Source organism: Calidris pugnax, unplaced genomic scaffold, assembly GCF_001431845.1.
Source record: "Calidris pugnax isolate Ruff unplaced genomic scaffold, ASM143184v1 scaffold99, whole genome shotgun sequence".
In the NCBI taxonomy this organism is placed as follows: Eukaryota; Metazoa; Chordata; class Aves; order Charadriiformes; family Scolopacidae; genus Calidris; species Calidris pugnax.
The window spans coordinates 337,782-362,487 of record NW_015090836.1 but is presented as its reverse complement, the minus strand read 5'-3'; the positions used below and the strand labels follow the sequence as shown (position 1 = coordinate 362,487).

The 24,706-nt window shown below is 42.1% G+C and overlaps 1 protein-coding gene across 1 annotated transcript in view; it reads left to right on the top strand.

Annotated features, from left to right (window-relative positions):
- Nucleotides 1-24,706, top strand: part of TENM4 (teneurin transmembrane protein 4) — an 826,730-nt gene that overhangs the window by 574,027 nt on the left and 227,997 nt on the right. The window contains exon 9 of the mRNA XM_014941555.1: nucleotides 22,418-22,588. Coding sequence (XP_014797041.1) covers nucleotides 22,418-22,588 — 171 coding nt within the window. The remainder of the gene's footprint in view (nucleotides 1-22,417; nucleotides 22,589-24,706) is intronic.

Below are 24,706 nucleotides of genomic sequence, written 5' to 3'. Positions count from 1 at the left end.
ACTTAAGCATGTGCTGCGGTTGCATTACATGAACGGGAAGAAAGATGGGCATTTGATTTAGATTAAAGTTAGGGATGGAAAACATATTATGCAGCCAAAACAGTCATTCTTTTGATTGGAGTCAGAGCTCTCTCTACTTTCAGCTCTGGGCTCGTTTGAACTCTACAGATGCAGCTTCACTTAAAGAACAGTGTTGCTTGCTACAGGCAAAATGCTTTGACAGGAAAACTGTGCTAGGACTGTGATGTGTTTATAAAGTGTCTTTCTTTTTATTGTCTAAGAATCACCCTGAAAGCTAAATTTAGCTCAGTTTGTCCACGATTCTTTGATGCTATGTAATAAACCCAATTTAAAGCAACTCTCCAAAGCTCTTAGCTCTCTAACAAGTTAGCTCTGGATGTAGAGTATATATACCAATTACCATGGTGTTTGTATGCCACTTGAGATCAATAGGAAAAGTTGCTAATGCTTAATTTTTAAACTTGAACTATATCTATTAATCCTACTTGTATACCTTGATATTAAGATTTTTATTCAAGTTCAAATATAAACCAATTTATTACCCTGCCAACAAGTTTCTTTCATTTTCTGTGCTTTAATATTTCTTTTCTGATCCCAGATTAAGTTCTATTTTTCCAATGTTGCCATTTGTGCTTTTGATTTATAGGGATCTTTCAATGTTTTCTATTTCCCTCTTATCTTAGATAAAATGCAGAAAGGGTAGCTGAACAATCTGTTCTAGCAAAGCCTTTCCATTATGAAGTCAATCTGTCACCTAAAGAGGAGCTTCAGGGTCCTTTCTTGGTTCTTCCATGTCTTCACAGAATTACTGCGCACAGGTCACTCTGTAACTTTGGGTCTCACTTCATTTTACCCTTAATCTATAAAACTGTGAGATCCAGTCTGAAAGGTGCTATAGTATTATCAGGAATAGATTTTATGTACTATAGGTGTTGGTGAAACAGAGCATTTTGGGGTATTAGTTAAAAGGGACCATCATCATAAGAGAGATGTTAAGGGACTAGCACATCTCTTTTATGAGGAAAGGTTGAGGGACTTGGGTCTTTTTAGTCTGGAGAAGAGAAGACTGAGGAGGGATCTGATCAATGCTTATAAATACTTAAAGGATGGCTGTCAAGAGGATGGGGCCAGTCTTTTTTCAGTGGTGCCCAGTGACAGGGCAAGAGGAAATGGACACAAACTTGTTCATAAAAAGTTCCATCTAAATATGAGGAGGAACTTCTTCACTTTGGGGGTGGCAGAGCCCTGGAAGAGGCTGCCCAGAGAGGTGGTGGAGTCTCCGTCTCTGGAGACATTCAAAACTGCCTGGACACATTCCTGTCTCATGCTCTGGGTGGACCTTCTCTGGCAGGGGGATTGGACTAGATGATCTCCAGGGATCCCTTCCAACCCCATATCATCTGTCTGTGATTCTGTGGTCATGACCCAACACTACTATTTCTTTTATAGTAGCACTTGAATATGTGGGGTTTTTTTTCTGTTAAATCTGGCTGTTATTGTACCAAATACATACAGCATGGTTACTGCTACTGCCTCCCAAATTATACAGTTTAAATGACATCTAGCTCTTTCTTTCATACCCAGTGACTTTTAGGAAATGTGGTCCTTATTCTTCTCTTGCACGTGCTCCTCTTAAACTGGAGCCGCTCCATTTAATTTAGCATCCATTCATTCAGAGCCGATGGCCTTGGTCCCAGTGTCTGCAACAGGAGCTGGACCAACCCTGGAAATGTCTGCATATATTTTTATGCATTCCTGATTCTGGAGATTGACCTAACTAAACACAGATTATACATCAAGACAGATGTTGACCCTTCGATCCAGTTTTGAGTGGTTGTTTTGTACTTTTTTGGTTGTTGAGCTTCAAATTTTGCCCCTGTAAATTATCATGGAATCACGGAATTGTCAGAGTTGGAAGGGATCTTCTAGAGATCATCTAGTCCAACTCCCCTGCCAAAGCAGGGCTGCCCAGAGCACATCACTCAGGACGACATACAGGCGGGTCTTGAAAATCTCCAGAGATGGGAACTCCTCACCCTCTCTGGGCAGCCTCTTCCAGAGCTTTGGCACCCTCACCCAAAAGAAGTTCTTCCTCAGATTTGAGTGGAACTTCCCATGTTCCAGCTTGAGCCCATTGCCCCTCATCCTGTCACTGGAAACCACTGAAAAGAGTCCGGCTCCATCATCCTTCAACCCACCCTTTAGGTACTTGTAAACGTAGATAAGGTCTCCCTTCAGTCTTCTCTTCTCCAGGCCAAAGAGCCCCAGCTCTCTCAGCCTTTCCTCGTAAGGGAGGTGCTCCAATCCCTCCATCATCTTTGTTGCCCTGCACTGGACTCTCTCCAGTAGTTCCCTGTCCCTCTTGAACTGGGGAGCCCAGAACTGGATGCAAGGATGATCTCAGAAAAGCTAAGACACAAAAATAGTCTCAGCCCCGTGGATGCCATCAACGTGAGCTTCCAGCTGATTGTTCAGAAGCGCGTGATTTCAGACAACTTGCAGGAATCTTTCTGCATCTTTATGTTTGTTTTTTTTTTTTTTTTCCCCCAGCTTACAGCCCCTACTGCCTTGCAATGCTTTCACATTTGTTGCCTGACAAGTAAATGTATCTTGACTTCCCTCTGAGATTTTTTTTTTTTTTTTTTTTTTTTTTCCCCCGTAGCAGATAGGGAGATCTCAGGGCTTTGTGTTCCCCTCAGTCACACTTCACTCTCGTTAAGGAACGAGCGTGGGCAGCTGCTGCGGGGAAGGTTCACAAGAGGCTGGTGGAGCTGCCTGTGGGAATCTGGCAAAAGAAACTTTCCCTGGCCAGATCCAGAAAGAATTAATGAATCAGTCAAATGTTTCAGCCCCAGTCACTTCACTGACATTCCCCTTTTTCCTCTCCACGTGCACACAGTGTTGTGTGAAACACAGATAGATCCCCAAAGTACAGCTCAGTATAGCGACATTAAGGAATATTATGTATCTATTTCACCTGATATGACCAAGAAAAGATATTTAGTGCTGTAACAGTACACAAATAATTGCCAGAAAGAAAGACACAAAATTAAAACCAAGACAAGCTGCATTTGATCCTGTATTTCCCCCTATTTTGTTGTCTTTTGTTGCAGCTCTAGGCGCACGGTGGTATCAATTGTAACTCAGATCTTATTTTCCATTATCTGCAAAGTCGGGAAGAGCTGTTTGTGTTATCAGAGAATTCTCTGCATCTCTTTTTTGACTTGGATTTTGCATTGTATCTTTGGATAGCAGCTACTGTTAGCTTTATAGTCTAGAATAAAGGAAGTACAAGTGATTTAACCGCAGCTTTAAAATAAAGGTGATAAAGGTACAAGATCCCACTTTAAAGCTATTCTTGTGAAGATCAATTCATTCAGGTGGATGCTAAAAAACTCACTATAGAAAGTCTATGAAAGACCACTCACTGTTTCGACCTAAAGACGATCTGTAACCTGACATTAAAAGTGTTGGGAACTGTATGGTGATGGTTATACTATTGAAAAAGAAACACTGCCAGAAAACATTACTGGAAAAGGATAGTAGAAGATAATATAAAGCCACTAATTTTGTTAGAGTTGCCCAGTGTGGGCAAACTGGAGAGTACTAAAATTTAGGTATTCCATTTGATAGCAACATGTTCTGAAACGCAGCAGCAAACCACTTATGACTTCTTCAAAGTTTATATTGATACAGAGTCTGGTAAAGTACGGCGTCTTTTAGGAACTAATTCAGTGTTTATTGGAAGCAAGAAGAAATAGGAAGATTCCCATAATTTTTATTTAAAAATTTTTCTCATTTGCAATATAAACAGCTATAAACACTCTCACATCATGTAGGCTGACCTTTTGGGCCACAATAACCTCATGCTTGGGCCACAATAACCCCATGCAACGCTACAGGCTGGGGGAAGTGTGGCTGGAGCTGCCTGGAGGAAAGAGACCTGGGGGTTCTAGTTGACAAAGGGCTGAATATGAGCCGGCCGTGTGCCCAGGGGGGCAAGAAAGCCAACGGCATTCTGGCTTGTATCAAAAATAGTGTGACCAGCAGAAGTAGGGAGGGGATTATGCCCCTGTACTCAGCACTGGTGAGGCCACACCTCGAGTATTGTGTCCAGTTCTGGGCACCTCAATCCAAGAGAGATATCGAGGTGCTGGAGCGAGTGCAGAGGAGGGCAACGAAACTGGTGAAAGGCCTAGAAGACAAATCATATGAAGAGTGGCTGAAGGAGCTGGGGCTGTTTAGTATGAGGAAGAGGAGGCTGAGGGGAGACCTCATCACTCTCTCCAACTACTTGAAAGGACACTGTAGAGAGGGTGGTGCTGGTCTCTTCTCACAGGGAATTAGTGACAGAGCGAGCGGGAACGGCTTCAAGCTCCAACAGGGCAGGTTTAGATTGAACATTAGGAAGGAATTTTTCACCGAAAGAGTGGTCGGGCATTGGAACAGGCTGCCCAGGGAGGGGGTTGAATCACCATCCCTGGATGTGTTTAAGGGCCGTTTAGATGCAGTGCTAAGGGACATGGTGTAGGGGAGGAATTTGTAGAGTAGGGTAGATGGTTGGACTCGATGATCCCAAGGGTCTCTTCCAACCTAGACGATTCTATGATGATTCTATGATTCTATGACCTCTTAGGACACTGAAGACTAATAAAGTCCAGCTACTTGCTGTACCATTTTACATAGGTAAGTCACATACCCACTTCACTTTTTACCAATTTACACATCTAAGGATCTCACTAGCTCTTTTGGCTATAGAAATTGCATTAGGATTTTGTTACACAGCATCTTCTTGTGCTCACTCCTTAAGTAATTTTCAGTCTTTTTCTAGAAGCCAGTGTCCCATTTCATGGACATCTCTCCTATGAGGACAGGCTGGGAGAGTTGGGGCTGTTGAGCCTGGAGAAGAAAAAGCTCCGGGGAGACCTTATTGTGGCCTTTCAGTACTTGAAGGGGTCCTACAGGGAAGATGGAAACAGACTTTTTAGCAGGGCCTGTTGTGATAGGACAAGGGTAATGGCTTTAAACGAAGAGAGTGAAGGCTAGATACCCTTATTGTGGCCTTTCAGTACTTGAAGGGGTCCTACAGGGAAGATGGAAACAGACTTTTTAGCAGGGCCTGTTGTGATAGGACAAGGGTAATGGCTTTAAACGAAGAGAGTGAAGGCTAGATACAAGGAAGAAATTTTTTACCACGAGGGTGGTGAGACACTGGAACAGGTTGCCCAGAGAGGTGGTCGATGCCCCATCCCTGGAAACATTCCAGGCCAGGTTGGACAGGGATCTGAGCAAACCAATCTAGTTGAAAATGTCCCTGCTCATGGCAGGGAGGTTGGACTAGATGACCTTTAAAGGTCCCTCCCAACCCAAACTATTTTATGATTCCATGAACTTACAATCCATTATCTGGCTTTTGACGCATTTTGTTTGAACCTTAAGCATGCTCTGTTTGAATCATTCAAATTTAATGGCTGTCCAGCTCTTCTGTTTATCTGTTCTGTCTTCATCGTTGTATTTGTCACTTCAGTAGTTTTTGAGTCATCTGCCTGTTTAGTCATCCATTATTTTATATTTACTTATGTAACATTGATATAAATGTTGGATAATTTCAGGCCGACTACAAATTGTTCGGTTTCACAAGAAATTTTAACATTTAATGGTTATTCACCGGTGATGATGATTTTAAGGTCCTTCAGTTAGTTTTTAAGCATGCATATACATTGCTTTTTGCCATTGGAAAGTGCTCTTTTCTTTAATTGAAAGCCATACCAAATTAAATCATGTGTCTTACTGAACAGCGATCTTGTCAAAAAAATGAGTAACCATTTATTTCTTAAGATCTATTTTTCAGGAAAACGATGTGGTTGGCCTGAGTTACCACACATTCATTTGCTTCTATTCATTGTCAGTTGAATTCCGTGTCATGTTTTCCATTACTTTGTCTGTAATAGATGTCGGGCTGCCCGATCTAAGTGACTTGCATCCTCTTCTTTTCCCTTCTTAAATATTTGTACAGCATTAACCCTGTTCTAATCTCTTGGTAGCTGGTTCAGTATTAATCAGTGAGTCAGATTCCTCTTCTGCTGGCTCGTCTCATTTACTGGGTACAAGTTAAATGAGCCTGCAGTTTTAAAAATGTTTGTCCTTGAATAGATGTAGTTTAATGTAATTCTTGGTTATTAATGGACTGGAAAAAAACTTATTTCCTGTGAAATAATTGCATTATCATAGTTATTTTCAAAAACCAGAACAAAAATTCTTACTGAACGCTTTAGACTTTACTATAAGATTATTAACAATTTCCCCATCTCCATCAAGTAAATAGCTGTATTGTTGCTCAGCTTGGTAGGTTTCAATACACTTTAAAAATGTTCTATTGTTCTTCATTTTTTTCAAGCCACGTATTTTTTTCCTTTATGTCCTTGGCTTTCTTTATCTGTTCTCTGCACAGTCTTAGATTTATATAGATTACTCTCTGCTTCACTATTGTTCTGAGGTTATATATATATATATATTTATTTTATTATTTTTTTTATTTCTGCTTATTGTTTTATTTTGACACTGAATGAAGAGGTTCTTTTGTCAAAGCCTGATCCTGTTTCATCCTTGTGGGATCGCTCGAAGAATGACTCCCATTTAGAGGCAGACCACCAGTATGGCTGATTCCTTAACTGGTTGAAAGGAGGTTGAGGCTCTATATCCAGAGGGCTCCAGCTGATCTTGGAGTTTGTGCCATGAAACCACATATCAGTCATAAAACATCCCAATTAGCCCTTTAGGTGCCTGATCCTTTCTTAAATTTAAGAATCTTTAATACGAGGAGTGATGAGTTTAATTCCATCTGGTTTTATTAAATAGTAAGATAAGGGCTCTCACCTTTTATAAGCTTTTATCAGTTGCTTTTAGTGAGATTTTATAGTTGCTATAAGCCCCCAGAAAAGGAAATAACAGCATTCTGACACCGAAAGTGCTGGCCTTGCCTTTATGGTGGCACAGATGTGCTGCTGTAATCTTCATTTCACGGTTTAGATTGACCTTTGCACACAGACACTGAAAAAGAATCAATTTTACAGATCTTAATATCTACTGGAAAGAGTTTTCCTCGAGTCCGTGTTTTTATTTCATACTAATTAGTGTGAAATAACATAATTTAATTGCAGTTAAATAGAGGTGGAAAGAAATCTTCCCTGTAATGGGCTTTCTCTCAGTGTTTTTAAATACCAGACATTTTTGTGGCTGCCTGGTCGTGAGAGTAAGCTGCGTGAGGGATGTCACTGACAGTGAAAAATAATCCTCGGTTATAGTTTAACGTTTCTCTCCCATCCTTTTCTAGCATAAATTAGAAGGTGGCTTCAAAGCCTGATTTGCAGCCAGGTAATACATTTCTGTTGGGTATGTGCAGCGATGCATTCGCTAAGGTTTTTTTACCTGTAGTTAAAGTTGAGCTATGGGGTAGATATACATCTTTATAGCGTTAAGTGAAGTGGTGTTGTTAAGTATACGGCCCAGGTAACGTACCAGGTGACCTGGAAAATAAAGAACAAAAAGTCCAATCCACTCTTTCCCTCTCTGACAAGATTTCAACGCCACTGTTTATGCTGGAACTTAAAAGCTCCAAAAGGATGACTTCTGCAGTTCGCTGTGAGATATCAGGATCTGATGCTCAATAAATAGGTGTTTAGGGGTTGCTGAATCTCTGTGTTTAAGTGAAAAACTAATAAACTCTCCCACCATCGCCAGCTTTTCCTGTCTTCCACTTTATTTGATTTTATCGTACCTTAACTTCCAAGCCTGTCCTTATTGCAGTCAGAAGGTTCAGCCTAAGAAAGATGATGAGAACAGCAGAGGTTTTGCTGTTTTCAAATCCGGGAGCGCGTAACGCAGCAGCATCACACCTCGCTTGCCTGGTCCAACTGTAGCAGCACTTTCATTATGCAAAGAGATTCTCTAAAAAGCAAAGCAGGACAAGGCAGTCAGTGAGGTGATGGCTTTGCTTGCACTAAGGATTTCAAAAGGAACTCTAATTGGACAATCAGTGGAGCAGAATCCCCTTTAATTATGGCAGGAATTATAATGAAATCAAGCATCAAAAGGGCTTCCTGATGGTTTTGGTGAAAAAAAAAAAATCCAACAATCTAAGCATAATGATATTTCAAACAGTATGAATCCAAGTGGTCATTAACACTTTATTTGTATTAACATGCCTTTTCCAGTCAAGGTGGGTCATGGGCTACTCTGGGTTGTGAAACATGTACGTGGGACCACTCTGGGCATCCAGTTGGTCCACAAGAGGTGCATTTCTGTACTTACTCTGGGTTGTGAAACATGTACGTGGGACCACTCTGGGCATCCAGTTGGTCCAGAATGGGTGCATTTCTGTACTGTAATTAGTGACAGGATGAGAGGGAATGGCTTCAAGCTCCAACAGGGTAGGTTTAGATTGAACATTAGGAAAGAATTTTTCACCGAAAGAGTGATAGGGCATTGGAACAGGCTGCCCAGGGAGGTGGTGGAGTCACCATCCCTGGCTGTGTTTAAGGGCTGTTTAGATGCAGTGCTAAGGGACATGGTGTAGGGGAGGACTTTGTAGAGTAGGGTAGATGGTTGGACTCGATCCCAAGGGTCTCTTCCAACCTAGACGATTCTATGATTCTATGATTCTTATGGATGGTCACACCTCAACTATCTATTGAGAATGAGCTCTGGTCCTTGCTAGCTGAACTGTGCACAGGAATTCAGAAGGCATTGGCTGACCAAAGCAAAAGTCATCATCGGCTCCCTTCTAACAAATTAATGTTATAGACTGTCAGGTTCCACTGCTTGGTACTGTTTAATCCAGTACTGGTTAATACTTGGTACTGTTTAATATCAACAGTCTCTTCTCCCAAGTAACAGGCAATAGGACAAGAAGAAACGGCCTCAAGTTGCACCAGGGGAGGTTTAGGATGGATATTGGGAAAAATTTTTACACTGAAAGGGTCATTAAGCAGTTGAACAGGCTGCCCAGGGAAGCGGTGGAGTCACCATCCCTGGTGATACTTAAAAGACTGGTAGACATGGTGCTGAGGGACATGGTTTAGTGATAGTTTTAGTCAGTGTTAGTTGGACTCGATCTGAAAGGTCAATTCCAACCTAGACAGTTCTGTGATTCTGTGATTAATTCACTACTTTGGGGATGAAGGGACAAGGCAGTTTACTATGTCCCAGAGCAAGAACTTTGATAAATTGATATTTAATGAAGAGACAAAATGATCATGGCCTAAATGACCACAAGTGAGCCTGTGAGAGATGAGGTCTGGATCCCTACCAACAGTGTAGTCTTATGCAAACTGTTACTGTTGGATCTACTGTTATTTTATATTCATACAGCAGAGGCGTGGAGGTAAGGAAGAACCATCACACTTCTTTTCTGTTAGGAAGAACAAACAATAGTGTGTGCTTTATTATATCCTTCATCCACCCAGAGTTGGCTGCCACAAAACTAGAAAACCGGAGTTCGCGCGTGCTCAGGAGGGACCAATTTGGAGTGCCAGTAGCAAAATTGTCTGCATTGAGTTTTTCCTGAGCATTCCTTCCCTTTCCAACCCCCTCCTACCGCTACCAACCAGGCTGCACATATGGCATCCCTAGAAAGCAATTGAACGTGCTACAGTGCTGGAGTTGCCAGGGTTGAGTGGCAATTTCTGTGCAATTGTTCTGCTCTGCGTTGGGCCAGTGAAAAAAAAAAAAAAAATAGCCTGTGATGAGGGAATTAAAGGCTATTACGGAGCACATATGCATACAGGGGCTGAGCTACAATCACACAAGCAATCTTAATTCCCTTCTTCACTCACTTTTTGAGTGCTCGCCTTGGCGAACTTTGAGTTTCTTTAGCAAATGCTTTTTTTTAGGTGTAATTAAACAGAAAGATGGCTGTGGGCCTTTCAAGAGAACACTGTGGGTTGCAGTTGCCAGCACTTGCCTTAATCTATGTGCTGGATTTAGTTCTAAGTCCAAGGGAACAAATCATCGGGTTGTGTTAAGTTTTGTTATTGAGAGAGCTTTTCACACTGATCTGAACCATTGGCTTAGATTTATAGCACCTGAAAGTATTGTGCTGGATTTTGCCCATGGTCTCTGGACAGAAAAAAAAAATTCTGGTGTCATTAATTGTGCTGTGTCACCCCCTTTATCAGCTTTCCCAGACTGTGCATTTGTATCCATTTGCCGAGCTTTTATAAAGGAAAAAAAAAAAGAAAATTTTTCCCTCTCCAAGCAAACTGTTGGAGCAATCTGCTTGTTTTTCAAGATTATGTAAAGAAAAATTAGAAAATAAATTAAAAGATTTTTAGCCTGCTTTAAACATATTTCTGTATTTGTCAGCCAAAGCATTTAAAACAATGAGATGCTCCTGAATACGTGTGTGGGATATTTTTTTTCAGATCTCTTCAGAAAGTCATCAAAGTGATAGGATTCTGCTTTAGAGCCCGGTTTTGACAATGGTGATGAGCTCTCTGGCCCTGAGTTAAAAAATGGGTAAATTTGTACTGAATGTGAAGCACCTCCATCATGGTCTTTGAGTCGCTCGATGCGCTCAGGCTTAGTAAAGCCCAAGTTAAACCCGTGCTTTGGACATCAAGGGATTTGGGGCTCTGGTGCCATTAGAAAGGTGACTAAAAACACTAACACAGTTTTCAGCTGATTTTGGGATTAAATCATGAGCAGCACTTTCAAATCATTGACTTGTCTTTATAATAAAATCATGTTTGTGTTCAGATGGATGGAAGAGCAGACAGCTATCGGAGAGACCAGCTCACCCGCCAAATTCTACAACAATATTTAGACCTTAACCCTTAAACTGGGATGCTACATATAAACTCTGATCCCACCTCTGTTGTGGTGGGGAGATAGATGACTTTTAAACAGCAAACTCTATTTTTTAGAGTTTAAGCAACCTATTCTATTAATTTGAGAAAGCAGGTTTTCTGACAATATCTGGCAGAGATAATAAGGAAGGAAGAATATAAGAGGTTGTTGACTTACCTAGGTAAATTAAACCCTTTTTAATTAGGGTCTCACAGTTTATATGTGTGTAATGAAATGGCATTTGTAAAATTATAGTGTCCACAACAGGCTAGCCCAGAATTTTAGTAATTGCAAAGCAAGGTAGGAGGCCCTCTGGTAGGGCTGCCTGTCCTCATTTCTCTAATTGAAGTGAGTACCCAAATGGGAAAACCATTATTTCTAATATTATATACACAAATTAAAACTCCATTTAGAGGTACAGTGGGACCATCTTATAATTGACTTTGATCTTGAAGAAATATCTCAGTAATATTTATAGTAATACGGTCTCTGCCAGAAAGGGTATCTAGAAGGGAAAATATTATTTTACTGAGAAAGACCTGAGCCTGTGGAACACCAAATTTACTGGAGCTGGGGGGGCTGAAATAAGCTTTTTCAGTGCAGTAAAGCTGCTGAATAGCAGCAAAGTGTTGCCGAGGTCCATCTTTCAGCTTCCTATTCTACTTTCACAGTGGTGTCGAAGGTGAAGGAAATTACAGATTGTATTTAAGCAGCTCCTTGGATAAGCCACACCACCTTTATATCTATTTTTTTTCTATGGGTTTACACTTTAAAAAATCCTCCTAAAAATACCTATTAAAATATTGAATTTATTTTTTTTTTTTTTAATATTTTTAAATACCCATTTAAAACTGCATTTTCCTGCTGAAAATTACAAGCATCCAGCAAGGTACTATAGCACCGGAGGGGCCAGTGATCATTTATTAGTGGTTTGAATGGACAATCACTTGAATGTCTTTGATCCCCAGGGGTAATTAGGAAGACATTGAATAGGAAGTGCTGACTCTTTGCATTGAACAAACACTGAGCTGAACTGCTTCAATTTAGAACAGGTCTTTCTAGCCCTTTCCTTGAAGATTTCAAAGAAATGTGATGCTTCAGCTGGAAGCTTTTTTACTTCCCTATTAAGAGCAATTGGCAACTAAATTAAAATATAAAGTGTTCTCCTAAGAAGGAACTAATACTATTTGGTAGACCATCTGCTTCTATCTTGGAAATCTTTGATACAGCTCCTCAGTCAGCAGAGGTTAAAGAACAACTGGTTTGTGTCAAATCCAAGCAAGTAAATGCATTTGCAGCCGGGATTTTAGGTGATTACAACAACGCTTTGTTTTCCTGAGGGGCAGTTCCCACTCTGGTGGCAAAATGTAAAGAGGCAGGAAGCCCTCCATTATTTGAATTCTTCCTTTGTACATGGTGATTCTGATTGAGGGGAGGAGGAAACCTAAATTATCTCTGAAAGGACAACTTCTGGTACTTGCATAGTTTGAGCTCTGAAGGTGGAGGAATGGTCCGGGAGCAGGCAGGATCCTGGCTGTCTGGCTTGTGTCTATACTGAGCTGGCTGTGAAAGCACCTACCTCTTACTTTAGGACATTTGAGATCCTAAAAAAACCCACAAGCAAACACAACACAGCTCTCTCTCTGTTTTATCATCTACGTGCTGCATCCTAATCCCTTCACCCAGGGATGGGTGGGTACGAATTGAAGGCATTGAAGTGCTGGAGCGTGTCCAGAGGAGAGCCACCAAGCTGGTGAGGGATCTGGAGAACAAGTCCTATGAGGAGAGGCTGAGGGAACTGGGCATGTTTAGTTTGGAGAAGAGGAGGCTGAGGGGAGACTTCATTGCCCTCTACAACTACCTGAAAGGAGACTGTAGAGAGGTGGGTGTTGGCCTCTTCTCCCAAAGGACGAACGACAAGACCAGAGGAAATGGTCTGAAGTTGGGGCAGGGGAGATTTAGATTAGATATTAGAAAGAACTACTTTACTGAGAGAGTGGTCAGGGACTGGAACAGCCTGCCCAGGGAGGTGGTGGAGTCACCATCCCTGGAGGTATTTAAGAAACATATAGACATGGCTCTTCAGGGCATGCTCTAGTGCCCAAGGTTATTGGTTTATGGTGAGGTGTTGAGTGTGGGGTTTAGTTGGTGGGTGCGGTGTTTTTGGTGGGCGTTTGGTGTGGTGTGGTGCGTGTGTGGTGTTTTTTTGTTTGTTTGTTTGTTTGTTTTTGTTTTGATTTGGTTTTTTTTGTGGTTGGACTCGATGATCTCAGAGGTCCCTTCCAACCACTAAGATTCTGTGATTCTGTGATTCTGTGAATTCTCCAGTTCTCAGCATGAAGAACTCCCAGCCCAGCCCAGCAGAGCATCTTTATCCCAGTGTGTGAAGAAGGCTTCTAAACCCTTTTTTTCTTTCCCATTGAAGGTGGATCACTGAGCAGCCAGGAAGGGGGCCAGATGGGGAATTTACAATAGTGAGCATCACCCTAAATGTCCCTCCGTGTGCCTTTTTTTTTATATTTCTAAACTATTGTCTTGCCTCAAATAAATCAGCAGGCCAGGAAGCAGAGCCGTGGGACCTCCCAGCCACAAGCTGAGAGCCTTCACTTCAACAACGTGTAATCAAGCTGCCTTTTGGGCTCCATTCCTTTGTGACCTATTAATTTTACATGTCGAGCTGCACAACAGCCCCGACCCAGCTGGGTTGTGGAGAACGCTGCATGTGCCTTCGTTCAGGCAGAGGGAGGTTTCAGAAATCAGGTTTTTCATTCCTCAAGTAAGAGCTTTAACACCACGGAAGGAGAGTATTTATTCACAGGAGATAGTTTTAGATGGCAGACACGCAGAGCGCTGTGCAGTTTTCAGTCACAAGGTAACTGCCAAGGTCCACGCAAGAACTGGCCGCGCTGGAATCCCTCTCTCCTTGTCCCACAGCCCCTGGCTCAGTGACCCGTGTGTGTGTGTGTGTGTACATGGTGTGAATTCATGATATTACAGACCATTGGGATCTTTAGTCTAGATTTCCATTCCAGACCTTAGAACCTGTTAGGTATTTGGATATTAAATTACCCCAACACTCAAAATGTCCCATGCCCCTGAAAGGAAGTTATAGAGAGGTGGGTGTTGGCCTCTTCTCCCAAGGGAATAATGTCAGGACCAGAGGAAATGGTCTGAAGTTGCGGCAAGGGAGATTTAGATTAGATATTAGGAAGAATTACTTTACTGAGAGGGTGATCAGGCACTGGAACAGGCTGCCCAGGGAGGTGGTGGAGTCACCATCCCTGGAGGTATTGAAGAAACATGTAGATGTGGAACTTCAGGACATACTCTGGTGGCCAAGATTGTGGGGGTATTTTGTGTGTGTGTATGGTTGGACTCGGTGATCTCAGAGGTCCTTTCCAGCCATGAAGATTCTGTGATTCTGTGATCAACATCAGCTTGGATCTGTCTGGTTCAGGACTTAATCCTAGAGACAAAGAGAAAGGGGTACAATATCCTGCATCCAGCCTTGCTGCTTTTACCCTCTTCTGACACCAGTGGAGCCCTAAAACCACTGAAACCCTTGACTCTTGCCGTGTGGGTATGCCCTGCCACCCTGGGACACAGAAACCTCGTCCAGCACTGAAATGGAACAGTGCTACAACAGAAAAACAAACAGGTTGATTTCTTTTTTTAATGTTTGTTTTACTGTTCACTTCTCCTTAATCTTGCGTGCTTCTGCCTTGATTTATTGAAGATTGACAAACCAGTGATTATTACATGCTGAAAGGCTCCTTTTCATAACAGTGAATGTCACAAAAATATGATTAATTCTGCAACAGTCAATTCTCCCACTTCTACAGAAATCACATAATTTCAGTGTAGAGAGAGACAGTTATCCAGATAATTACAGTCAAGTTTATTTCAGAGACAGGAGTGAAAGCAATACATTTACTTGAGTCTAAATTAGCCCTGAGTAATTCAGTGGTGAGATTCAGCTTTTTTTTTTTCAATTAGGAGAAAAAGCAAACCTCTGGTCTCATTTGAGAGAGTGTGTTATTGTAAGTCTGGCTGTCAAACCTGAAGGTTAAAGAGGAAAATGTAACCACCACGTATCTTAAGCCTGATTCCACAAAAAGAGGGGAGAGCAAAGAAACAAGCCATATAAATGTCTTCTCAACCGCTGACTGAGTTCCAGCTGGTTTTCCTATTCCAAGTCCCTTTTGCTTTTTTCCTCAGCTTTCTTTTGCTCTTTCCTAACCTCCTCCTTTTTCTCAGTTTCTCTCATTCTGTATTTTTCTCACCTTCCTCCCCCTTTCTCACTTTTATCCTTGTTGGTTAAGTGCCTCCCAGCACTTCCTTCTCACACCATCCATTCTCACGTTCTCCTTTGCCCCGTGCCACACTGGGAAGCTTTGGAAAACCATTCTCCCTCCCAAGAGTGGTCCTTTGGCTTGGGTTGGCTTTGGCTTTGCTATCATCAGTGCAGTGAGTTGCTCGTAAAAAACAGTGGAGTGGTGGGGCCAAACTCTTCTCTGGCTGGAGCCCAGTGTTAGTTCAGCTGAGCTGAGGAGGGGGAAGAGGCTGCACAGAGAAACCTGGCTGTCCCAAAGCTGTGTTATTTATGCAAAATCAACTGACATCCTTAGAAAAATCTGGATTCAAAATATGGAGCGTTTTTAGAGTGGAAAGGCTGACTTGGTATTTCAAAGGAGAAGCCCAAAAGACTTTCTGTCTTGCCCAGATGCCATTTACTCCCCGGACGCGCTGTAAGTCCAGGCTGAGCACCGCGCTCATGGTGGTGATGATTAACTTGGTGGTTTTGTTGACTTTCCATTCTGAGAAACTCTTCATTCATTCTTCGGGGCAAGACCAGTCGTTAAGTGTCCAACAGTTGTTATTTTACAGAATCACAGAATCTTCTAGGTTGGAAGGGACCTTAAAGATCATCTTGTCCAATCGTCAACCTAACTGACAAAAATAGACACCCACACAACAAACAAGAAGCATCATCACTAAACCATACCTCCCAGCACCACATCAACCTGTCTTTTGAACACCTCCAGGGATGGTGCCTCAACCACTTCCCTGGGCAGCCCATTCCAATGGCTGAGAACCCTTTCAGTGAAAAAAATTTGCCTAATATCCAGCCTGAACCTCCCCTGGCGCAAATTTTAGTCACTCTTTAGCTTCTCTAGGAACTTCTCCTGGGTGAGGAACCACCAGGCCAGCAGCGGTGCCTGCGGGAGGGAGCTGTGAGAGGAGAGGCAGCAGCAGAGCCTGTGAGCTGCTGTGAGGATGGATTTAACAAACGCTGTCGAAGCAGCTGGTGGCTTCAGCCGTAGCCTTAATCTCAAACATCGTAATTGATTGGTTTGGTTATTTATTACACTTAGCTCGCCGCTTTGGGCAAAGCAACAAGCTAATAAAGGGCCAGGAGTGTGTTTTTCAATTTTTTGCTGACTGGGGTGGTTTCTGGGGGTCTCATATGCTTCAGTAAGCATGGCTTGTCTTTTCTTCTCCCTGTGATCTATCACAATCATCTGCCTCTCTCTGCTAACTCCTTCGCTCCATCAACCTGTCCCAAGAGATGTCCATTTTGTTGACCATGTGAATTATTATCTTTCTTTGTCCTTTTTCATTCTGAATGCTGTACCGGTTTCTTTGTTCTCTGCTCTGCTGAGTCAGTTATTTTGACTTTAGTGTTTTGCTGTGTCATAAGCAAGTGGCAATAATACAAAGATACCCAAAAGCATGGATCTCTTCAAAACAAATTTTAAAACAATGTTCCTCTTTATTTGGCTTAATAGCATCAGTTAATGTTGCTTATTGCCTCCGCAAACAGCTGTGGAGCAGGAATAATGCAATACAGAATGAGATAATGTGTTAAAACCTAAAGAATCATGATCCTGAACACTTGGTTCCACCAATATGAACTTTGATTTATTTGGATGGTTAAATAGCTCCGCTGATGCTAAATTGTTTGTAAATTTGCTTTGTTAAAGTGAATCTGAGTCCAGCCAATGAGTACCCACGTCACATCGCCGTGGTTGAAATGCTGAGCTCAGCAACGTAACCAGACCCTGAAAGGACTGGAGTTTGGCTTCCTTCTTTCCCCACCACCAAGAAGGCCAGAAGTGACTTTGACTGAGGATAAGGTGGTTTATTTTGCCACAGAAAATTCTGTTAGCCACTCAGTGAGGTTCAGGGCACTTTTTGCTAGCACTTAGCTACAGTTAAAAAGTTGTGCAAGTCAAAGATTTGATGTCAAAACACGAGCCCCAGATGTCTTTGTATCATCTACATTGTTGGTGCTGAAACAGCCCAGAGAGGACACACGCAGGGTTTCCCCCAAGTCTTGTTTCCATTCCAAGAGAAGGCAGACAAAAGAGTTTTATTAGCCATGGGAAATACGACCAAAGCTTCTGCAAAGAGCACGTCATGAGGCTTCCCAGGCAGTGAAAGCTACATGGTATTTTACAAAAGGGTACACTTTAATGATTGTTAATTGCAGTGTGCTCTTTTAATACATGGGGAGTCTTCAATATCTGAATATCTACTGAGAATCATATTGAGGAGGGAGAGGGGGAAGGACACGGGGACTTTTAGGAGGGCATTTGCTCTTTGTGAGCCACATCTTACATCTGGCTGAGCCGAGGGTAAAAAAAAGCCAGAGAAAATGTCAACAGTGGGTTCAATTGACCTGGAGACTGAGAACATCAGGAATCTCAAACTATTTTTACAGCTTCACTTTGCTTTTAGGAACATTAACACTTCAAAGAATATGTTTGTGCCTCTCATCCATGGTTCCAGGGTTCTTCCCTGGTTATGGTCTTCTCTTTTTTTTTCTACAAGAAAGAACTTTTGCATCAATTTAGCACAAAACGAGCTTGATTTGTGCCTCTCCTAAAACCTTTAAGCAACTGTGTGCATCGACAGTTTTACACATCCCACTGAGATGTAGAGACTGAAAACATCCACTGCTGTTACTGCTTGATGTTTTCACATGAGTATGGCATTTAGGGGGAGCAAGCAGAAGAATGAACCTTCTACCACCTTGCTAATCAGACACTGTTGGTATTTGGAAGATAGTAATGGCAAACATTTAATCAGGTGATTTCCTAATAACATACTTGCTATCAGAGTGTGTTTCCAAAGTAAATCAGACTCTTTGTTCTGGTTTCAGGAAGGCTTTTGTAGTTTCCTGCAGGTTTCCTACCTGCAGCAGAAATTGCTTGATGTCTGTTTGCCTTGTGGGTGGGAATATTTATAGGTTTTTATTTTGTGCTTAGAAACCTCAAATCCGAAACCCTGAACAGAGCACTAGCTCCGAACTTTTGCAGTCAGTTTTCTAAATTATTTTTAACCCACTGAATTAAAATGCTTTTCAAATAATTCTCTGTGTTTCTCAGTTTTTTATACTTTCATAAGCATTGTGTGCAGAGATCTTATGCGTCATCGTTGGAGACCTTCTTACTGCCTTCTAATACTTAAGGGGGACTTATGTGAAAGATGGAGAGAGACTTTTTACCGGGGCTGTAGTGACAGGACAAGGTGTAATGGTTTGAAATGAAAAAAGGGTAGATTTAGATTTGATATAAGGGATTCTTTACTATGAAGGTGGTGAAATAAAACTCTGGGCTAAAACAGGTTGCCCAGAGAAGTTGTGGAAGCTTCATCCGTGGAAGTGTTCAAGGTCAGGTTAGACGGGACTTTGAGCAACCTGATGTAGTCCAAGATGTCCATGGCAGGGGAGTTGGACTAGAGGATCTTTAAAGGTCCCTTCCAACCCAAATTATTCTATGATTCTTTGATTCTATAATTTACGTGGTGATGTGATCAATGTGCACAAGATGCTTTTTGCTTTAGACAAAATCTATAGACCAAAGACAAAAGTTAACATATTAACATAGGCCTTCTGTCTCTGCGTGATAACACAGCACCTATGTTACAGAAATTTGTCATATTTTCTATGTTGGGACATTATAAGACACTTTGCAAACATTTAGGAATGAATCGTGACATGGAGTGGTTGATTCAGTTGCTCAAGGGGACAGACAATGTGTAGAAAAGCCGTAGCACTTCCAGCTAACAATTCTGTCCTTACGCTGAAGCAAGATGTTCCTTTCATAAGACATGTCCTCTCAGGTGTTTTTCAATGCATTTTCTCTGCCTGGAAGAAATACTCAGCTTTCCCACTACACCCAAAATGATGCTGAATTCTCCTTCATACCATCCCTGGAGGTATTGAAAAGATGGGTAGACATAGTGCGTAGAAATATGTTTTAGTGGTGGTTTTTGTCAGAGTTAGGTTGATGGTTGGACTCAATGATCTGAAAGGTCCCTTCCAACCTAGAGAATTCTATGATTCTATGATTTTCTTGCAGTAAATAATAAGTAAATACAAGCAATAAATTTCTCCAGGGGAAGTTCAGGTTGGATATTGGGAAACATTTCTTTACTGAAAGGGTTGTCAGGCATTGGAACAGCCTGCCCAGGGAGGTGGTGGAGTCACCATCCCTGGAGGTATTTAAGAAACGTGTAGACATGGCTCTTCAGGGCATGCTCTAGTGCCCGAGATTATTGGTTTGTGGTGGGATGTTGTGTGGGTGGGTGATGGTTTTGGTTTGGTTGTTGTTGTGTGTTTAGGTGGTAGGTGGTTGGTTTTTTTTGTTGTTTGTATTTTGTGGTTGGACTCGATGATCTCTGAGGTCCCTTTCAACCACTACGATTCTGTGATTCTGTGATAAATTTCTCCTAAGGAGAGGAGGGGAAGCAATGTCCTTTGGGGAAACAATGTGTTCCCAAGTGTTTGTGTGACACTTATACTATGACTTCCAAAGGCTAGAGCAATCCAAATGGTTTAGTGGAAAAAAAAAACCCACTGGCTCAATTCCCACCTGTGATGGGAACCAGTGAGGCCCAGTATAAGCTCATGCAAGTCGTAATATGAAGTGTGATTCTGTGATAAATTTCTCCTAAGGAGAGGAGGGGAAGCAATGTCCTTTGGGGAAACAATGTGTTCCCAAGTGTTTGTGTGACACTTATACTATGACTTCCAAAGGCTAGAGCAATCCAAATGGTTTAGTGGAAAAAAAAACCCCACTGGCTCAATTCCCACCTGTGATGGGAACCAGTGAGGCCCAGTATAAGCTCATGCAAGTCGTAATATGAAGACATCTGGTAGATGGAGTTGGGATTAAGCGCTTTGGGGCCAGCACAGGAGTAAAGAGTAGACATCTGGTAGATGGAGTTGGGATTAAGCACTTGGGGGCCAGCAGAGGAGGAGGGAAGAACAGAGTTTTCATTCTGCTTGGAACTTCAAACCTCTGTGTGGTTAAACAGGAGAGCTTGTACGTGCTCAGAGCACTTGAGTCCTTGAGCTCTGTAACAGCTCAGTGACACCTGGGTAACTCTCTGGTCCATGGAGAGGTCCAGTCTGGATGGCATTCCCAGGCAGTATCCGGTACTGATGCTGGCAGAGGGGAGCATGAGGTGCCTGTTGGGGCTTGTGAACCTGTGAGCATAGAGTAAATTAAGTGAATTAACACACAGTCACATTTTAACGCCCAAACAAGTGAACTGAGTCAGTCCTTTCATCTGCTGTAGTTCTCTTTTTCCTGTCTGTGAAGTAAAAATAGCAGATTCCTACCTGATGAGGTTTTATGAGGTTAATAGCTATGAAGTGCCCAGGCACTCTGATGATGAGGGCTGTAGAAGCACGATGATATTATGCAAGTGTAGCAATGCCAAATACTTGATGCAATTTCTTTGCTCCCAGCTTGATTTCCTCTCTTGCCCTGCAGTTTCTCTGCCAAGTAAATGTATTCCTTTCAGAGGAACATACTGGCCCCTCTGCCTAAAGTATCCTGGTTGAATTAACAGTTGTGTTGGTGACATTCTTTCTTGGTTATGTGTACCTGTATAAAAAAGTTTGAGTTCTGGACAAGTCCTCAGAGGACCTTCCTTGCTGCTCTTCCTTGCTTTGTGGGAGTTTTGGGAGAGTATTCTCTTTCTTGATGGTTAAGACTTTGTTAACAAACCCCGTCCCCACTTTCATGGCAAAAGGAGGGTGTTTCTGTCCTCTTTTGTGATGTCGTAGTAGTGCAAAGACAAGCTTATTCATGTTAGTAAATGATAAATGACCTAATTGAGACTGAAGTGGAAAAAATCACTGATTTTGCTAAATTGCCTAAACATGCTGGTTTGGGAGAACTACTCAGATTACTTTTCAGTCCTCTTGAAAAGATTTTTCCTGATGCACAGGTTTAAATAAACTAACCACTTGTCCCTGACGACATTTGCCAAGCTTAGATGTATCTTCATGAATAAAATGAATGCTGGTTTGGGAGAACTACTCAGATTACTTTTCAGTCCTCTTGAAAAGATTTTTCCTGATGCACAGGTTTAAATAAACCAACCACTTGTCCCTGACGACATTTGCCGAGCTCAGATGTATCTTCATGAATAAAATGCGAACCAAAGGCAATGAAAATGCTCTATTTCTTTACTGGTTTTGTTTATGTTAAATGGCTGTGATGCTAGAGTCGTTGTAGAGTTTCTCGGAGAAATTATAGTGTAAAATATCAAGGCATTCCCTTAAAAAAGAAACCTCTTTCCAAGTGTAGCAAATATCAGAGCCTGAAGCTAAAGGGGATACTTATTGAGTAAGAAATGTTTATGTTTGGAATCGAAGAACTGATATGGGAAGCCACATTCTTTTGCTTTATATTTTCAAGGGGCAAGTCTTCACTGTATAAGCATATAATCTTCCATACCCCTCATACATGTGTTTGCTTTTTAAGTATTTCGTCTTGTTCCTTAACTTCACTCGTCTTCATGTAATGCCTTGCAACAGATTCACGTGTGTGCTGGATGACTTTGCGGGGCCCAGAAACCCACAGGGAGCTGTGCCCTGACATCACACAGCTCCAAATGGGGCTGCTTTTTTTTTTTTCAGCTGTTGAGGCCGTGTCTTTGATCTGAAGAGGGGAGTTGTGCCAAGGAGCACTCCGTCGTAGTCGCTCGCGTTTGTGGTGCTGAACACAAAGGCGGGTGTGCGAGATGGGTCTTAAATTGCCTTGGTTTTCACTTGGTTTTATCCAGGAAGAACTGTCAGACATGTCTGTAAGAGCTTCTGTGTGTAATTGGTGGGTAAAAAAATAATGCTGTGAATACAGCAAAACAAACCAGAGTGCAGTTTCCTGGGACTTATTGGTGTGTTGTTAATCCTCCTTGTATTTCTGTGTTCAGCTCATTGTCACCCTGGCCTCAGGAGCTTTCTGAAACACTGTGCCTGGTTGCTCTCTCACACAGGCCATGAGTCAGGACTGGTTCTACTGGAAGCAGGAGTGGATTGGTACAGCTGATCTAAAAGGAGTTTAAGTGGGTGGAAACACCTAGGGAGTTGGTGTGGTAGAAGCAGCAAAGGCTGTCTAATTATGTTAATGCCCTTCTTGTTCTAAAGGATTGACCACTAATAAGGCAGTGGAACGAGGGTTTAGAAAGTGCCCCTGTAGTTCTGCAACTCTCCCAAACAGAAAAAGATGACTTTTCTCATTGCTCACCACAGCCATGCACCTGTTTGGCCTAAACTGGCACCTGCAGCCGATGGAAGGGCAGATGTATGAAATCACGGAAGACACAGCCAGCAGTTGGCCAGTGCCAACGGACGTCTCCTTATATCCTTCGGGGGGCACAGGGTTAGAGTTACCTGACAGGAAAGGCAAAGGAACCAGTGAAGGTATGGTTGGTGTGTGTCCATGTTGTGAGTCTTCTGTCTGCCTCTGAACTCCAGCCATCCAATCTCATGTTCCATTACCTTCAATGCTGCCATCACCAGGTGCTTTTTCCAGTCTTTCCCATCTAGAACTAGTAGTCGTCGGTCTTGTTTCCATATGTTTCTAAGTTTCATACTCTTCTGATGTCCACTAATGCGATGAAACTGTGTGCAACCTTCACCACATGTCCAAGGCATTCTCAAGGCGGAACCATCTGCACCGTATCTCACAGGCTACAGAAGGCCATCATGAAAACCCTGCCTCCAGTGGCTGTTTTCATGGGAAAAAAACATGTCTTGAAAATTAAATGATTCCAGCAGCATTGGATCAAGCTTTTTGTACAACAGTACAAAAATATTTTGGTTTCCCTACTCATGAGAAAGGCCCAGAGAAGTCTCAAGGCCCAGAAAAGTCATGGATGCCCATGCCTGGAAGTGTTCTAGACCAGGCTGGATGGGGCTTTGAGCAACCTGGTCTAGTGGGAGGTGTCCCTGCCCATGGCAGGGGGTTGGAACTCAATGATCCTTAAGGTCCCTTCCAACCCAAACCATTCTATGATTCTGTGATTGCCATCTAGTACCAAATGTTTTGAGGACCAAAACATTTATTAAGGGCTATTACACTGTGAGTTTTGGCACTCCAGACTTGGACATCGCTTTGCAAAAGTAGCCAGATAAAAGGAGTCTCCACAAATTATCACGATGTTGAAAAATTATCACGATGTCGACAAATTATCACGATGTCGACACCTTGCAGTTTTAATTCAATCCCTCCCAAGACTTAGCTGGAGAAATGAGAAATTCCAGTTTTCAGAAAGCTCTTTTGTTTGCCTGACAAGCTTCTTTAGACGAAGTTAACAGATTTCAGTAAAATCGAAGTCATTGGCTATTTTTGGTAGTTATTTTGGGAGAGGAAGGTTTGTGGATAAGAGATAAGAAGTGCGCTACTGTTCTGACAACTCACTGAACTCAAAAGTTTCACCAGAGTTCCCTAGACTTTGGCTGAGAGCCTATGTTTACATATTTAATTTAAATCAATTGTAGTGTTTTTCTTTTCCCTTAAGAGTTTGTCTGTCTTTATTAGTCTAAATAAAGGCCATAATTACGTGTGTCCCTTAAAGCAGTATTTACCAGCAACTGATGGCTGACATCAAGTTGCTACAAGGACAAATCAGCTGAGTGGATTATTCTCAGCAAACCTTTCTAGACAGTACAGCAAGCTGCAGATGTCCCTGCTGTCGTATTCAAAAATACTTCATCACAGATCCCTTTTTTTTTCCCCCCTCCAACTTGCCATATGTTTTATTTTTGAAACATCTCGTTTTGATCTGTCCGTTTCTTTTTAAAAGTCCAAATGAAAATACAAATGGATGTGTCCCAAACTGCCCTCCCTCTCAAAGACCTCCACTTGATTTCTCTTTCAGCCACGCTTACGGTGACATCAGCAGGAGTTTCAATTGGTGCCCAAAAGCTCTGCTGAAAGAGAAATCTGGGAAATACCAGATTATGTCATTAGAAGACTCCTCAAGGTGGTGCTTTGTACAGATTTTAGGGAATATGTGAATTTTAGGGGGCAATATCCCCTAAAAAACACAGTAGAAGAAGGTCTTTCTGGCAGGATTAGTCCCCTCCGGCCTTAAAATGCAGCTCTTTCCCCCTTGGATGACTATGCAAGTAATTCTGGGCTATTCTGGCTGCTATTCTAATCCAGAACTTTGAAATTTATGAAAAAAATGAATTGAAATATATTTGAAAGTCTGCTTGATCACACTGGAATGGGCTGGAATGTGTGAGAATAGTCTCGCAGCTGATCTGCCTGAATCATTACCCTTGTCTTGCCAATTCTAAGCAATGGTCCTTCCTTCTCATCTGTGGCTCCAGCACAGCATTTACCTGGGTTTAAACCCATCCCTATTTACCAAAGCATTTAATCCCATGCTTACTTTTAAGCATGTAATTAAGTGTGATTAAAGTCGGAGAAATGGAAGTCTGTTCTTAAATGTTTTGCTGAGTCAGGGTACCTTGCTGTCAAAAATACAAGTCGATCCAACAAGGGCCAGAATGAAATAGTTCATTTTTATG